The sequence below is a fragment of the Lathyrus oleraceus genome, chromosome 3 (assembly GCF_024323335.1).
Source record: "Lathyrus oleraceus cultivar Zhongwan6 chromosome 3, CAAS_Psat_ZW6_1.0, whole genome shotgun sequence".
NCBI classification, from domain to species: domain Eukaryota; kingdom Viridiplantae; phylum Streptophyta; class Magnoliopsida; order Fabales; family Fabaceae; genus Lathyrus; species Lathyrus oleraceus.
In genome coordinates, this window is record NC_066581.1 from 277,927,797 (window position 1) to 277,944,635 (window position 16,839).

General features: G+C 38.4%; 1 protein-coding gene and 1 long non-coding RNA gene across 2 annotated transcripts; both read left to right on the forward strand.

The window, feature by feature from the left end:
• Positions 1-332: 332 nt before the first annotated feature.
• LOC127130838 (uncharacterized) lies at positions 333-1,598 on the forward strand. The gene is made up of 3 exons (XM_051059800.1): positions 333-460; positions 587-1,169; positions 1,590-1,598. Exons 2-3 carry the CDS (start codon positions 618-620, stop codon positions 1,596-1,598), a joined length of 561 nt encoding a protein of 186 aa, XP_050915757.1. The 5' UTR covers positions 333-460; positions 587-617.
• Positions 1,599-1,855: 257 nt separating this feature from the next.
• LOC127127003 (uncharacterized) lies at positions 1,856-3,041 on the forward strand. Its single transcript, XR_007805185.1, has 2 exons — positions 1,856-2,130; positions 2,213-3,041. It is a non-coding gene; the product is annotated as an uncharacterized LOC127127003 (long non-coding RNA).
• Positions 3,042-16,839: the final 13,798 nt, after the last annotated feature.

A 16,839-nucleotide genomic window follows, 5' to 3' on the forward strand; every position in this document is an offset into this window, starting at 1 on the left:
TGACTTTTGTTGTTGGATTTGCATATATGGAGTCTGAGCAAACAGAGAATTTTTGCTGGGTATTGGAGAAATTAAAAGAGTTGTTTGTGAAGAAAGACATGTGTCCACAAGTGATTTTGACAGATAGAGATCTTGCTTTGATGAAAGCAATTGAAGTTGTGTTTCCCAACTCGATTAATTTGCTATGTAGATTTCACATTAACAAAAACGTTGGTGCCAAATGCAAACAACATGTGGTGAATGACCTGCAAAAGACGATAGACACATTATGGATGGAAGTTGTCTGGGCTAGTGATGAGGTTGAGTATAGTCAGCGGTTGCATCAACTTGAGCAAGCATGTGTTGATTATAGTGGATTTATTAATTATGTGAAAGACACATGGTTGACTCCACATAGGCATAGATTTGTTGGAGCATGGATTAATCGAGTCCTACATTTGGGTAACACAACGACTAATCGGTACGTCTTATAATTTTATATTTGATTTTTTTTTATGTTTTTTGATGTGTTATTTTCAATATCTGATATTTTTAATACTTGATATTTTCAATATCTAATGGTATTTTTTATATCTGATATTTTTAGGGTTGAATCTGCTCATTGGAAGTTAAAGCAGATGTTAGGAAACAGTATAGGTGACATGGTCAAATGTTGGGAAGCCATGAATAACAACTTGAGGTTACAACTGGGAAACATTAGAGCTTCATTTCAAAAGAGTTTTTACGAAGTTGAGAACGCGCACGTAAGTCCCTTTTATGGTTATTTGCGTGGTTCCGTATCTCGAGCTGCTTTGAGACGTATTGCTGAAGAGTTATTGAGAGTTGATTATGTTGGAACTAACAGGCAAATATGTGGTTGTACTCTTAGAACATCTTATGGGTTACCTTGTGCTTGTGAGTTAGGAAGATACAGAGTAGGTGGTATACCGATACCCATTGATGCTGTTCATGTTCATTGGAGGAAACTAACTATGGAAGTTGAGTTAGAGATAGGTGAAGATGATGGATCAGAGGTGGATATGACAGCTGCAATGGATGAGTTGTGGAGACGATTTAGGTCATTAGATGTTGTTGGGAAAAGGGCATTAAGGAGTAGGGTATGTGAACTAGCATACCCAACAATGACAACATTGTGTCCACCACCTGAGAAAATAAAAACCAAAGGAGGAGTGAAGAAGAAAGGGAAAATAACATTGTGTCCAACATTGTGTCAACTATTATTCATTTTCAAATATAGTCCGTTTACTTACCTCACCGAACCATATATGTCGAGCAACATGATGCTCGTACTTCACCAAAAGCGATGTATCGTACGGCCCTCCTGGATATCCAGTCGGCTCAGCTGCAGCTGCAGATGAAGATGCACCCCGGTCTAACGTGCGGACTGGAATCCGGCCATCTGCACCTCTTCTTCGAACCACTGCAAAAATAATGTAAAAAAAAATAATTAAAAAAAAAAAAAAAATTACGTACCGGAACACTTCAAAGAAGAGTTCCGGTACACATCATCCAAACCGGAAGACTTGAAGAAAGTGTTTCGGTATACAAGTATACAAACCGGAAGACTTTCTAGAAGACTTCCGGTTCAGTGTCCATAAAAACAACAAACCGGAACACTTTAGAGAAGTGTTCCGGTATACACTTTTCAAACCGGAAGACTTACTCTTAAGTGTTCCGGTATACAATGCAAAAACGCCAAAAAAATTTCTTCTCCGGAAGTCTTCAACGAAAATGATAAAAAAAATTTGAAACGGAAAATATACCCTATTTATATGAGGGTATTTTGGTCAAAAAAATTTAAATGTAGGGGTATGGGTACAATTGTAGGGGTATAGGGTAAAATTTTCCTTCTTTCATCTTCCTCTCGTGTTCTCTCTCTCTCCTCTCAAACAACACGCTAGAAAACTTCGCACACTTCCGTCACGCCTAACCTTCGCCGGCAACAATGGAACACATGAACATCGGCAACCTCACCTACTCCATCTCTAAACAAATCCAACGACACCTAATCTCCACTCCGACGCGAACCGAATCGCAAGTCGAACGAGACCTAGCAACTGACAGGAAAATGGAAAGAAAGGAAGGCAATGCGAATCGAAGACATTACTCTGAATCGCAATCCAAATCCAGGTATAATCTTGATTTTTCACTTTTCTCAGATGTCCGTGCTTCTCCTTCTTATCGTCACGCTTGTATGTTGTTGACTTCGCAGAGCTTGAATTCGAATTTGTTTCCATTGTGCGTCGATCTTTGTTTGCTGTTTGGATTTACAGTGGTTGATGTGGAGTTGTTATGATGTATTGAATCGTAGGGATCGAAGGAAACACGGGGAAGAAGGAGTCGAAGGTTTAGCAGGTTACGTTCTTTCAGGAAGGTTGAAGTGGTTGATGAGGAGCGACGGTGGTTGAGGTGAGGTTGATGAAGCGCGGCGGTGGTTGAAAGGATGTGGATGGTGGCGCGACGGTGTAAGAAAGGATGTTGATGGTGGCGCGACGACAGAAGAAAGGATGTGGATGGTGGCGTATTGAATCGCAATATTGAGGGGATTTGCGGTGGTGGTTATGGAGGATTGAAGAAAAAGTTCGTTATCGATGCAAAGAAAAATGGAAGAGTGAGGAAGAAGAATTTTGGAAAAAGAATTGAAGGGGGCCAAAATTCGTTGCTAATCAAGGTATTTATAGAATTTGAAGCTTGCGTTTATGGATATTTCAATGCCGTTTTGCCTTTGCTGCATTCTGCTTGCGTTTTGTTCTAGCTTGAACGCGTTTTCACTTGCCACTGCGTTTTGGTTGCAACCTTTGTATTGCTATGCTGCCGCTGTGTTTTCTTCGTTTTGGCCTTGGTTGTTGCCGTTTTGGATTGCGTTACGCGTTTTCGACTGCAGCCTTCATGTTATTGTCGTTACCGATATGGTGTACTGCATACTGACTTGCGTATTTTTCCTTTCCAATTTCTTCTTTTCATTATTTCATTCAAATGGATGGATTAGTTGGTTTATGAACAAATTGTGAATTGTAATGTTAATGGATCTAAGTGGATTATTGAAAAATGAAATTGGATATGGTTTAGTATATTTGGATAAAAGAGAAAATGGATAATGGAATTGGTTAAATGGATTTTGGTTTTTGGTTAATGGTTAAGTGGGCTAAAAAAACGAATGGGCTTATTTATCTTTCAATGACCATGGCCTATCAACAAAATCAAAAAAGACAATTCTATCAATAAAAAAATGGAATTCTAAAATCAAATTTGAAATTAAAAAAATTAAAAAAGGTTAGTGATTTCTAAAATTAATTTGATAAACGAAATGCAATGTCCTTAAAAATCAATTCGAATTTCAAAGGTCGTCTTGAACCTCCAAGGATCAATTTGGAGTCAAAATCAACCTTGAGATTAAAATTAATTTGAAAAGGAGATATGACACCATGATGCAATGACGAATGCAATGACAAAACTTGCAGATCGGCTTGAATCGTGGTTGAAATGAATGAATGAATATATGTCATAAGAAGCATGTAACCAAGAATTAAATGGCTGACTTAAAATGGACCTGGATCCAAGAATACAATGAGGTATGAAACCCAATGAGCACCTGGTTAACAAAATACGTGGTGAACCCTGATTATCAAGGCATGATCAGGCCTGATCAAATGCCTTCAAATCAAACACTTTACCATGCAAGTGAAATTACCCACCAATGCTGTAAACCAAGGGACTAGGGTCTGATTGCCTAATCCACCTCAAATTGCTGATGAACCCTAATATCCACTAGGTGCAAGCATAACTCCATAACTTCGAGTTACCTATCTCCTTGTGTTGAACCATGTTTATGCAAATGATATGAATGCTTAAGATGATATGCAAATGTTTGGTATTAGTGACATATATGAATATTGTGAATGGTAGGGCGAATTTTGGGGTATGACAGTTGCCCCTATTTAATCTTCTGAATGTACGGATAGCAACATTGTCCAGACAATCAAGGTGGGAGGGGATTAAATACTAGAATATCATGAAATTTTCTCGGACCTATGTAATGTGAAGATAGGTCACAAGGAACTTCTTCACTGGGATATGTGGGATGAACAAGCTTTTCTTCGTGCAGGGCAACTGCTAGGAACTTGAATGTTATTTGGTGGATGGGTATATGAGATGTTAGATGTGTATGACGTATGCAATATGCTAATGCAAAATGATTGATTATTTTCCGTCTTTCTCTTAGCTTTTTCTCTTTTTTCTCTTATTCCATTCATTTTTTGTTTTCATCTCTTTTTTCCATTCTTTTCTTATTTTCTTTTTTTGTTTTCATTCGTAGTCGAGCTTTATTGTGAAGTGGGATAACATTAAAGCATTAAGACTATTATGTATATAGACTGATGATCACATCTCATGGATCATGGATAAGGAGTTATCAAGTCTTAAACATAGGTATGAATATTAAGAGTAATATTTATACTAGATTGACCCGCTATGAGAATATTATATAGAATGTTATGCAAAGTGTCATAAGTTATTCTCATGGTAATAATGGTGTATACTACCCTTTGACCTGAAACCACTATGGACCCTAGATGTAGAGTTGAGTGTCTTATTGCTGATCAAACGTTGTCCGTAATTGGATGACCATAAAGACAGTTGATGGGTACTCCATGAAGCATGCTAAGGGACATGAGTGACCTAGATGGAATTTTCCCATCCTGCATAACAGGATAAATGTCTATGCGCCCAATATTGAACGGGACAAGGATGACACGGTCTATGCCTTGTGTTCAATATAGACATAAGGGCAAAAAGGTAATTGTACACATAAGTATTATCACAAAAGGATTTGTCAGATCGCATGACATTTTCGTGTCTTGGGTAGCAGTGATGTGTTGCTAGATACCGCTCACTGTTTATTATATTAAATACGTGATTTAATATAATTGCCAATGCCGCGAAAACCTACAGGCTCACACACAAAAGGACGGATTGATGAGAGATAGAGTAACTAAGGAATACCGTAATGTACGATGCCCTTAAGAGAATTGTAGAACATCGTAAGGTATGGTGTACTTAAGTAGAATACGAAATATGGTAAGGTACCACGCGCTTAAGTGATTTTTGCATATTATAAGATATGGGCCACATACACTTAAGTGAGCTTTTTAGCTTGTAGCCCACACAAGTGGTTCTATAAATAGAACCCTTGCGTAGAAGCATTTGCGCAGTTGCAATTTCGTTTCTCTCTCTCTCTCTCTCTCTCTCTCTCTCTCTCTCACTCTCACTCAAAGCCTTTATTCTTAGTAGCTAGCACTGAGATTGAAGGAATCCATTCGTGTGGACTGAGTAGAGGCGTTGTCATCGTTCAACGTTCGTGATCACTCCATAGATTTACATCAAAGGTTACAATCGCCACAAGAGGTAACGATTCTATCACTAATCATGCCCATTCGTAAGGATCACTAAAGGAGAAATTTTAATTCCGCTGTGTTTTGGATCACTCTTCTCCTTCAGTGGTATCAGAGCCACTTACAAAACCATGCATCTGATAGCTGTTTATTTTCTGTATTTTCTGTATTAATATGATTAAAAGACAGAATGAATCAAAGAATAAACGAATAATTAAATTTGGCATCATGTGTGTACGATTTGGATGATTTGATGTTGACTATGCTTCGGAATCCGACATTAGTATGGTGAAGCAACGATACATCAATCGTCCATAGGTTATGCAATTAAGATCGATCAAGTTATATATATGATATAAGTATTCCTGATGCAAAATACGGTATATATGATATACTGTTTCTGTTTCGTTCATTCAAACACTTAATGGTTGTTTTCCTTTGAGCGATCAATGGTCGTTTGCTTCTTGATCCGACTTTAGTATGGTGAAGCAATGACATGTTGAATAATCATACTGAATCAACAATCAAGGTGTGTTTGACGGTCTGAAATTGGTGCATTAGGGTTAATGACGGCACAAGGGTTGTGTTGTCAAAGAGTTATGCGATTAGGGTTGTGACTGCGTAAAAGTTGTGCTTTAAAGTATCAAGTGTTGATGCGAAAAACGATGTCGATTTCAAATGAATTTTTCATTAAAAATTTCAGCCAGGGGCGCTGCCCCTACAACCCCGCAAGGGGGCGCTTCCCCCTTGACCTATTATCCGCTGACCGGGCAGCGGAACCCCCGTCCACTGACCGGGCAGCAGACTCCCGACTAACTCTACGTAGTATGATCGGTCGCCGAAATTTAATTTGGTTTTAATTAATTAAAAGAATTAAAATTAATAATAATGATGTGTTTATTATTATTGTCTTGTGGTGATCGGTTATGGCCTTAGTTTTCCTTTATTTTGTTTTGGGTTTTTAAAATACGACCTGCGTGTCGTGCCTCTCTTTTAATCTCTTAATGTAACTTCTTATCTCATCTCACTCCCTCGTATGTAAAACGAGTTTCTTTTATGTAATGTAATGTTATGAAGAAAGAGAAGAATTCAATATCAAAGGAGGACAACCTTGAAGATCTTGCTTGGAGAAGCTTAGATCGTTATTAGGTTAGCTTAGGTTCTCTCACTGACTTGGGAGAACAATTGCTCTAGGGGCCATACCTGTTTCATTATGTATGTTGATGCATGTAAATGTATGTTGATGCATGTGAGAGACGATTTATATGATAAATAAGCCGGTGAGATCAGAATAATTGCAAATTCCCTCAAATTAAATATTAAGTATATGCTTTCCAAGTTTTAGCACTCATCAAGACTAGTATCAGATAACGTAGGTTTCGCCTACGCGAGGTGCATGTTCCATATTAGTAAGGTGCGATGGGATAATTGTAATATCCAATTGCTAAAACAATGGGTCAAACTTAACCAAACAAATTATAATAAGATTATATATGTTTAGAAGCAAGAGTTGGAAATGATCCATGTGATGGATTGGAATAAGGAGTTATTCACCCAACTAAAATATTCGAGAGTTGTATTAGATACAATTGGAAGGAGTTACTACCTAAATAACCTAGTTTTTTGTAATCCGCCTACGTGGACTTAAAACAAAGTGAAATGTGGATCTCGACCCACTAGAAAATCTTCCAACGGGATTTTCGGAATCAAATGGTGAGGGTCATTTATTTTGAGTAAAATAGTGGAAGCATATTTAATTAAAGGCCTAATTAAATATGTTATTGATACTTATATTTTCATTATTTTCATGTAGATTACCATGACAACAAACACCTCTAACAACATTTTACGATCAATCTTTGACAAGGAAAAATTGTCTGGGACAAATTTTCTAGATTGGCACCGAAATCTGAGGATTGTCCACAAACATGATAGAAAGCTATATGTCTTGGAGAAACCTGTTCCTGAAGAGGAACCTCCTAGTTCTGCACCTAAGGCAGAAAGAGATGCTTATAAGAAGCATGTTGATGATGCCAATGAAACTGCTTGTCTCATGCTAGCTTCCATGAACTCAGAGTTGCAAAGGCAACATGAGAACATGGCAGCGTTCGATATGATCGAACACCTGAAGATGCTCTATCAAGAGCAAGCAAGGCGTGAAAGGTTTGAAGTTTCAAAAGTCCTTTTTCAAGGAAAGTTAGTTGAGGGATCCCCTGTAGGTCCCCATGTGCTCAAGATGATTGGGTATGTGGAAAACCTTCAGAGGTTGGGTTTTCCCCTCGGAAAGGAACTTGCGACTGATTTGATCTTGCAATTATTTCCAGATAGATTCAGTCAATTTATCCTAAATTTCAATATGAATGATATGGACAAATCTCTTCCTGAACTGCTAGCCATGTTAAGAACTGCTAAGCAGAATCTGAAGTCAAAAGGGAAGTCCATTCTGATGATCGGAAATGGAAAGAGACAGAACAAAAGACCCACCAAGCAAGGTGATAAAGGGAAAGGCAAGGAAGTTGCCAAACCCAAACCCATTGTTGCTTCTTTGAAGGCTAGTGGAGGCATAGCAAAGGAAGGAACCTGCTTCCATTGCAGTAAGACCGGACACTAGAAGAGAAAATGCCCAAAGTAACTGGAAGATAAGAAGAATGGAGTAGAGACTTCAACTTCGGGTATTTTCGTTATTGAAATTAATTTATCTACTTCTGCATCATGGGTATTAGATACTGGATGAGGTTCTCACATTTGTACCAATGTTCAGGGGCTAAAAAGGAGTAGAGATTTAGCAAAAGGTGAAGTTGACCTACAAGTTGGCAATGGAGCAAAGATTGCTGCTTTAGCCGTAGGAACTTATGTATTGACTTTACCTAGTGGTTTAATAATTCAGTTAGAAAACTATTATTATGTACCTACAATTAGCAGGAATATTATTTCCGTTTCTTGTTTGGACAAGTTTGGTTTTCCATTTATAATAAAGAACAATTGTTGCTCAATTTATTTGAATGATATATTCTATGCTACTACACAAATGAACAATGGACTATATGTCCTTGATCTTGAAATGCCTATTTATAACATTAATACTAAAAGGATGAAACCTAATGAGTTAAATCCAACTTACCTTTGGCATTGTCGATTAGGCCATATAAATGAGAAACACATTTCCAAACTCCATAAAGATGGACTCTTAGACTCTTTTGATTATGAATCATATGAGACATGCAAATCTTGTTTAATTGGAAAGATGACAAAGTCTCCATTCACAGGAAAAGGTGAAAGAGCTAATGATCTTTTGGCCCTCATACATACTGATGTATGTGGACCACTGAACATACCGGCCAGAGGAGGTTTTCAGTACTTCATCACATTTACTGATGATTTCAGTAGATATGGTTATGTGTATTTAATGAAACACAAATCTGAATCCTTTGAAAAGTTCAAGGAATTCAAGAATAAAGTACAAAACCAACTAGGTAAGAATATTAAAACTCTCTGATCAAATCGAGGTGGTGAGTATTTAAGCCTAGAGTTTGATGACCATCTGAAAGAGTGTGGGATCATATCCTAACTTACTCCTCCTGGAACACCCCAATGGAATGGTGTATCTGAGAGAAGAAATCAAACCCTGTTTGACATGGTCCGATCCATGATGAGTCACACTGATCTTCCAAACTCCTTTTGGGGACATGCACTATTGAGAGCAGCTTACACACTTAACCGTGTTCCATCCAAAAAGGTTGAGAAAACACCATATGAGATATGGAGTGGTAAGAAACCACATATGTCTTACATGAAGATTTGGGGTTGCGAAGTTTATGTGAAACGGCAAATTTCAACTAAGCTTGAGCCCAAATCTAACAAATGCTTATTTGTGGGGTATCCTAAAGAAACAAGAGGGTATTACTTCTACAATCCTTCTAAGGGCAAAGTGTTTGTCGCTCGAACTGGAGTTTTCCTAGAAAAGGATTTTATTTCCAAAGGATCAATAGGAGGAAAGTAGAGCTTGAAGAAATTCAAGAATCACAAAGCATTGATACACCTATGGAGGAATTAGAGCAGGAAACACAAGTAGTTGTGGAAGAGCAACCTGCTCAAGTAGAACAAGACCAGCGTAGGTCAAGCAGGACACGTCACCTACCTGAGAGATATGAATATATCATAACTGATCAAGGTGATGTATTACTCATGGATCAAGATGAGCCTATGACCTACCAAGACGCCATAACTGGTCCCGAGTCTGAGAAGTGGCTAGAAGCCATGAAATCTGAAATGGATTCCATGTACAGAAACCAAGTTTGGACCTTGGTAGAGCCTCCTGTAGGAGTTAACCCTATAGGATGCAAGTGGGTCTTCAAAAAGAAGACTGACATGGATGGTAAGATACATACCTATAAGGTAAGACTGGTTGCAAAAGGATATAAACAAATTCATGGGGTTGACTATGATGAAACCTTTTCACCAGTTGCAATGCTTAAATCTGTTCGGATTTTACTTGCTATCGCTGCATATCATGATTATGAAATACGGCAGATGGATGTCAAAACTACTTTCCTTAATGGGAATCTTCTTGAGGATGTGTACATGACACAACCTGAAGAATTGACATACCAGAAGAAGCCCAAAAGATATGTAAGTTACAAAGATCAATCTATGGATTGAAGCAAGCTTCCAGAAGCTGAAATCTTCGTTTTGATGAAACAGTAAAATAATATGGATTCATCAAGAACGAAGATGAGCCTTGTGTCTACAAGAAGGTTAGTGGGAGCATGATCATTTTCCTGGTATTATATGTAGATGACATATTACTCATTGGAAACGATGTCCCTACACTGCAACAAGTAAAGTCTTGGTTGGGGAAATGCTTTTCTATGGAGGACCTAGGTGAAGTAGCCTATATATTAGGAATCAGAATCTATAGAGATAGATCACAAAAACTGCTTGGCCTAAGTCAGAGTACGTACATAGACAAAGTGCTGAGACGCTTTAATATGCATGATTCCAAGAAAGGATTCATACCTATAAAACATGGCATGTGTCTATCAAAAACATAATCCCCTTCAACTAAGGAAGAAATGGATCGCATGAATAAGATTCCATATGCATCTGCAATAGGGTCTATCATGTATGACATGTTATGTACTCGACCAAATGTCTCGTATGCTTTGAGGGCAACGAGTAGGTACCAATCTGATCCTGGTGATGCTCATTGGGAAGTTGTCAAGAATATCCTTAAGTATTTGAGAAGGACTAAGGACTCATTCTTGATATAGGGAGGTCAGGAAGAGTTGGATGTAATTGGATACACCGATGCTAGCTTCCAGACAGATAAGGATGACTTTAGATCACAATCTGGTTATATGTTTTGCTTAAACGGTGGCGCTGTGAGTTGGAAAAGTTCAAAGCAAGATACAGTTGTTGATTCTACAATCGAGGCCGAGTATATTGCTGCCTCAAGTGCAGCAAAGGAAGCTGTTTGGATCAAAAAGTTCATTAGTGAACTTGGCATAGTTCCTAGCATTGTGGATCCCACTGGTCTCTATTGTGATAATAATGGTGCTATCGCACAAGCTAAGGAGCCTCGATCTCACCAACGATCCAAACACATACATAGGCGTTATCACCTCATTCGAGAGATAATAGATAGAGGAGATGTGAAAATATGCAGAGTACCTACACTTGACAATATTGCTGACCCACTAATAAAGCCTCTTGCGCAACAGAATCATGATAGCCATACTAGATCTATGGGCATTGGGGGTATGCTTGATTGACTCTAGTGCTAGTGGGAGATTGTTGGTGTAAGCCCTATGTAGCGGGGTATTCGTTACCATTAGAGATATTGACTAAATCCAAGGTAAACCATACAAGTCGAGTCGCCACCGCACTTCTATTTATCCAAAGGAATGGTTAGAAAGCGAACAAAAACCTAAAAGTTTTATCGAATCAAAAACTAGTAAAAATGTCAGAGATCTGGGTAAGGGGGTTGGTTATGTAATGGGAAGGTTTTAAGCACCCAAAACATCCTAGGTACTCCTAGGGAGCCCTTTTCATAAGTGTTGTTCTAGTCTAAATGGTGTAAGTATATCTAAAGTACTATTTACTAAAAGGAAGGTTAAAAGAAAATGACTCGCAAGGATGTCGCATCCACTGCCTACGTATCTCATCTGAGTATGAGAATCAGAGTCTTCGTAGCTCGGCTACCTATGGGTTAAAGATAAGTGTGCTCGGTAAGACGTCGCGTCTTATGCCTACGTATCTCATCTGGAATGAGAATCAGAGCAAAACGTAGTTCGGCTAACTAGGGGTTAAGGATTGCCATCTGAACATGGACTTACAAAAGAGGACACCAGTTGTGTCAAAGGAGGGTGGGCAGTGTGTTCAACGTCCTAGCAGTAGGTGTCGCAGCTCGCTGAATCGAGTCTTAGGCAGTTACCTCTTTGCAATAGAACGGACTGACATGCCACAAGATCGGAGACGCAAGGAAGGTCTAAAAGGGGGGAAGCTCTGCTCTAGAGTTGTCATGCAATATGGACCTATGTGTTAGGATTTACAAAGGGGAACATCTACCTAATGTTAGCATGCAAAGAATAGGGGAATTCTACCTATGTTATCATACAAAGGGTTCTACCTAATGGGTGCTACCTAAACGGAACAAGAGTCGACGGATGGAGCGCGGAGAGGAGTTACGGATAAGGGTAGATGGTGATGCTGGAGGCAATCGACTTACAGGTAGATGGCGATGCCTGAGGCAATCGACTTACAAGAGGATGGATGAATGCGTGCTGGTTCTGTTAAGTTTTGAAAATGATTACTCGACGTTGGATCGAGCTTTTGATCTTAATTTGAAATGGTTATCGGATGTTCGCTTTAATTCTTGTATTAACAGGTGACTAAAAAAATAAAGAAATAAATATTATACACTTTATGGGAGAGGGGCACATTTGTTATGAATGGGGATTGTTCATGGCAAACAAACAATAAGAATATATGCCTCATTCATCATACAAGTAGGCAACAGTTATCAATCAGATCGGATAAATAAACAATATATAATCAAACCAAAGAATCAAATAATGGAGCAGTTAAACAATGCATAGGAGTATGAACATGTTAAATAATCAAGCAATAGAAAGCATGAATGAGAGAAACAAGTATAAAAGATAACAGATGAATCAAACAGATGAGAATATGCACACGAAGGGTCCACTGAATAATTTAATCAGGAAATGAGGTAAGGACCAAATAAAATCAAGGTAAAAGGCCTATAATACATGACATATGAGATGATCAGGGGAGGATTAAAAGATATCTTCAATTGCTATAAGCAATCCCTAAGTCAAACATCGATCATAAAGAAGTCAACTGAAAATTCAAGTCAACTTAAAAAATAACAAATAAATAGAAAATTAATCAAGAAAATTATGAAAAATTAAACTAAATAAGGTAGGGTCAGGACATCATCATCCCCTAAAAATATTTTAAAAATAATGAATATTGGCACGTGAATTAATTAAAACAAAACATAGGTCAAACCAAAAGTCAATTAATAAGACTAGGTTAGAAATAAATCAAGAATAAATTGAAAATAGGAAATAAAATTCCAAGAAAAGGTCAGGTTGACCATGAGACGGTGATAAACCTTCATCCTAAAAATCAAATGCTAAAAATAATTTTAAGTCATAAAAATAAAATCAATAAAAAAAGTGTGTTAAAATGGACCATTTAGAATAAATAATTAAAATAAAATATTAATATTAAAAAAATATGAAAATAAAAATTATATAAAATTAAATAAAATGTTAAGAAAAGTGAAAAATATTTTTGGGTAATTTTATGGACGAAGAAAATATTTTAAATAAGAAAAAGAAATATGAAAATGGAAGGATTAATGGTGATGAACATGGTAAGCAAGCGTAGATATATCAAAACATGGCCATGGAAGAGATGATTACCTAATGGAAAATAGAAGTGGAATGGAATCTGATATGTGATAAAGCTTTGCCTCCTTGCCAAGAAATTCCAATGCTCCTTTAGGGTTAGTGAAATTCTAGTTATCAGACTTTGGATGTCACACTGGTTGTTATGACATCCAATTCTGCACAGACAGGGATTATGCAGAGCTTAACAGTAAGTGCAGTAAATAACACAAGTAATTGTTCACCCAGTTCAGTCCAACATGACCTACGTCTGGGGGCTACCAAGCCAGGGAGGAAATCCACTATCAGTAGTATCAATTCAAAGCTAAACTCACCCGTTTACAACTTATCACTTAATCCCTACCCAATGCAATTTCAATCTTAACCTAAGATCAGAGTTCCTACTCACTCCCCCTCAATCACCTCAGTGATTACTATCTTTAAACATTATTAAAGACAAGTTGAAGTCACACTTCAAACAACTCTTGATTGTGCTTCACAGCTTTAATCAAGATACACAACACTCACGCTTAAAAGCTTTGAGTGACACAACACTTACAACTCAATGAACACCCTATGCCAAAGATATCATCTACTTGATAATGACTTGGCTTACAAGATACGTCTAATACAAGACTCACAAAAATACAGCAGTGAAGTATGATGTACACACTTAATCTTCACGCCTCAAAATCCCTGAAACTGAATGAAGGAACGCCTTCCTTTTATATTGCAGTATCCTGGGCTTTTGCACCTGTATTCTCCTGAATTTAAGGTCACACAAGTTCCCATAAATTCAACATTTAGGTTACTAACAAATAGGCTATTTGTTAGGTTCATTGACTGTAGATTGGTTGTTGATTTCCTGGTTTTTCTCTAAGCTGTTGACTTCCTGAAGAATAGCCTGAGAAAAAGCTGAAACAGAAAACTGAACAACCTACAATATAGCATATGCTGTCAGGCATGAATGTCACGACATTCAGCTTGACATCAAGGTCCATATGCTGAGTCTGTTTTTCCAGAAAACAGACTGTACAATTTTGCTGACCTGTACATGATCAAAATGACCATACTACAGTGAAAGCTTACATTAATAAATGTCAAAGTGTCCAACTTAACATTTACACAATTGGCCTTAAGTTAGTTCTGTTATTCTCTTGAAGAACAAACTAAGTTACATGCTGAAGTATAGCAGAACACCACTCTGTCTAATGTTCAGTAGCTGTTGTCAATGATGAATGTCATAACATCCAGTTTGACATTCAGTCAGTAGGCCTTATGCCAGGTCTGGTCTTTCCTTGATAACCAGACTGGAAATAAATACTAAGTTCTAACAGAACACCTGTTGTTCTATTCCTTAGTATCTGTTGACAGGTATGAATGTCACAACATCCAGTTTGACATTCAATAAAACCTGTGTTAGCTAGTCCTGCAGTAACTACAATGTAGTCACACCTACATGTCATGACATCAGTCAAGACATTAGTAACCATCTAGTGTTTTACCATATAATGCAACCAATTAAACACCTACAAACTCCCCCTTTGGCAAATTTTTGGCTAAAACACTTTGATCCCCATAACAGAGTTCATGGCAGCGGAATCACACACCTAGCAGGAAATAATACTAGCTAATACACTCAGAGTGGTAGCACACTCACACACATACAGAAGTTAAATAAAAACTTCACACACATTTGCTGCAGGGGAGAGAAGTTAAATAAAAACTTCACACACATTTGTTGCAGGGGAGAGAAGTTAAATAAAAACTTCACACACACATAGCAGCATACAAACAGAAGTTAAATGCACACTTCATCACACATACGCTGCAGTAGAGGAAAACTTCAATCTGTCAGAATGAGAACCTGTTTTAACAAATTTAACAAAGTAAACTTTTGTAAACTTTTGTTGTCTTGGGGTATCACTTGTCACTCCCCCTTTTTGTCAAAAATGTTGCCAAAGCAACACATTAAGTTACAGATCCACAAATAGTAATGACAGAAAACACAGAAAGACAGGTATTTAATCCTCAGCCTCATCATCAGCCTCCTCTTCAGAGCTGGCCTCCTCCTCCTCCTCAAAGCTTTGCTTATCAGCTCCATCCGTGTCCTCAGCAGAAGTCTCCAATTGCAAGATGAGCTTTTCCAGAGCATGCTTTCTAGCCTCCAGTTCTTTGCACGTCTCTTTGAGAACTGCAATAACATCAGCTTTGTCTGGTTGGTTGCCAGCTTTGGATGTTTCTCCTGATGTCAAGACAATGTCAGGGACATGCTTGCCCAGGAACAGTTTGTAGCTGAAAGCCAATAGACTCTCTCTTCTCCTCACAAAGTCATTATCTGTCAGGATATGTGGAAATTGATTCATCACAATTCCACATATGAGAGATGGAAAGGCAATGGGTCCCTTCACACTAAAGCTCCCAGCATGTTTCATTGTCTGATCAAAGATGTAAGTGCCATAGTCCACCTTTGTCTTGGTTCCCACTGCATAGATGAACTTCCCTAATGCCACAGACACAATTGACTTGTGATTAGTGGGTACCCAGTTGGCTGCTCCAACTTTGTGAAGTATTGCATACTTAACACTTAGTTGGCTGGCTACCAGCTTCCCTTTGAGAGGCCATTTCTGTACTTGCTTGGCTGTGATGACTTGACAGATAGTGTTGTCAGTCACTTCAAGTTCTGGCTGCACTTCATCTGGTCTTCCCAAATACAGATTTATCACTGAAGGGGAGAAAGTCACGCATTTGCCACGCACATAGACCTTTCTAAATTCTTTGGATTTCCCATCAGCACACTCCTCAGACAGATTAACAATGAACTCCTTCACTAAGGTCTCATAGCATTTAGGGAGTTTACTCACAGTTCTCATCAGTCCTGCTTCTTTGATGAGATCCACAATTTCCTTACACTCCAATGCATTCTGGGCCAGTTCTCTCTCCAATGCCAGCCTCTTGTGGTATACATACTTCCACCTGTTGACACTGGAGGCAAAGTGGAAGGACACATTGTCAATGGGAACTTCTGGGACACTGGTTGCCAGCCTGCTGGAAGAAGGCTTCTTCCTGGACATGGATGTTGTGACATCACATGGGACATCAGATTCAGACTCAACCACCACAGCCTTGGTCTTCAACTTCTTAGGCACCTCTTTGCTCCAAGCTTTTGTAGGTCCATAACCTTTCCTCTTGTGTGCACTCTCTGACTCTGGTTGCTTGTGAGGATTTGTTTCACCAACTTCCTTAGAGGGGGACTTCTGCTCCACAGTCTTATTTTCCCTTCTAGACCTAACTCTCTTGGCTATCCTAGGGACAACTGAAGCCAGAAGTTCATTGTCCGAGAGCTCTTCCACGTTAATCGTTTCAGTTCTAGGGTTGTCCTCAACACTTTGAGTAACATTGGCCTTCTCACCTCTCACTTTGCCTGAGGGTTTGTCAATCTTTGACCCCTCATGAGCATCTGGTTGCTCAACATTATCAGTGACATTTTTCCTCAACACTACAGCTTTATCTTGACATGCAGCACTATCAGG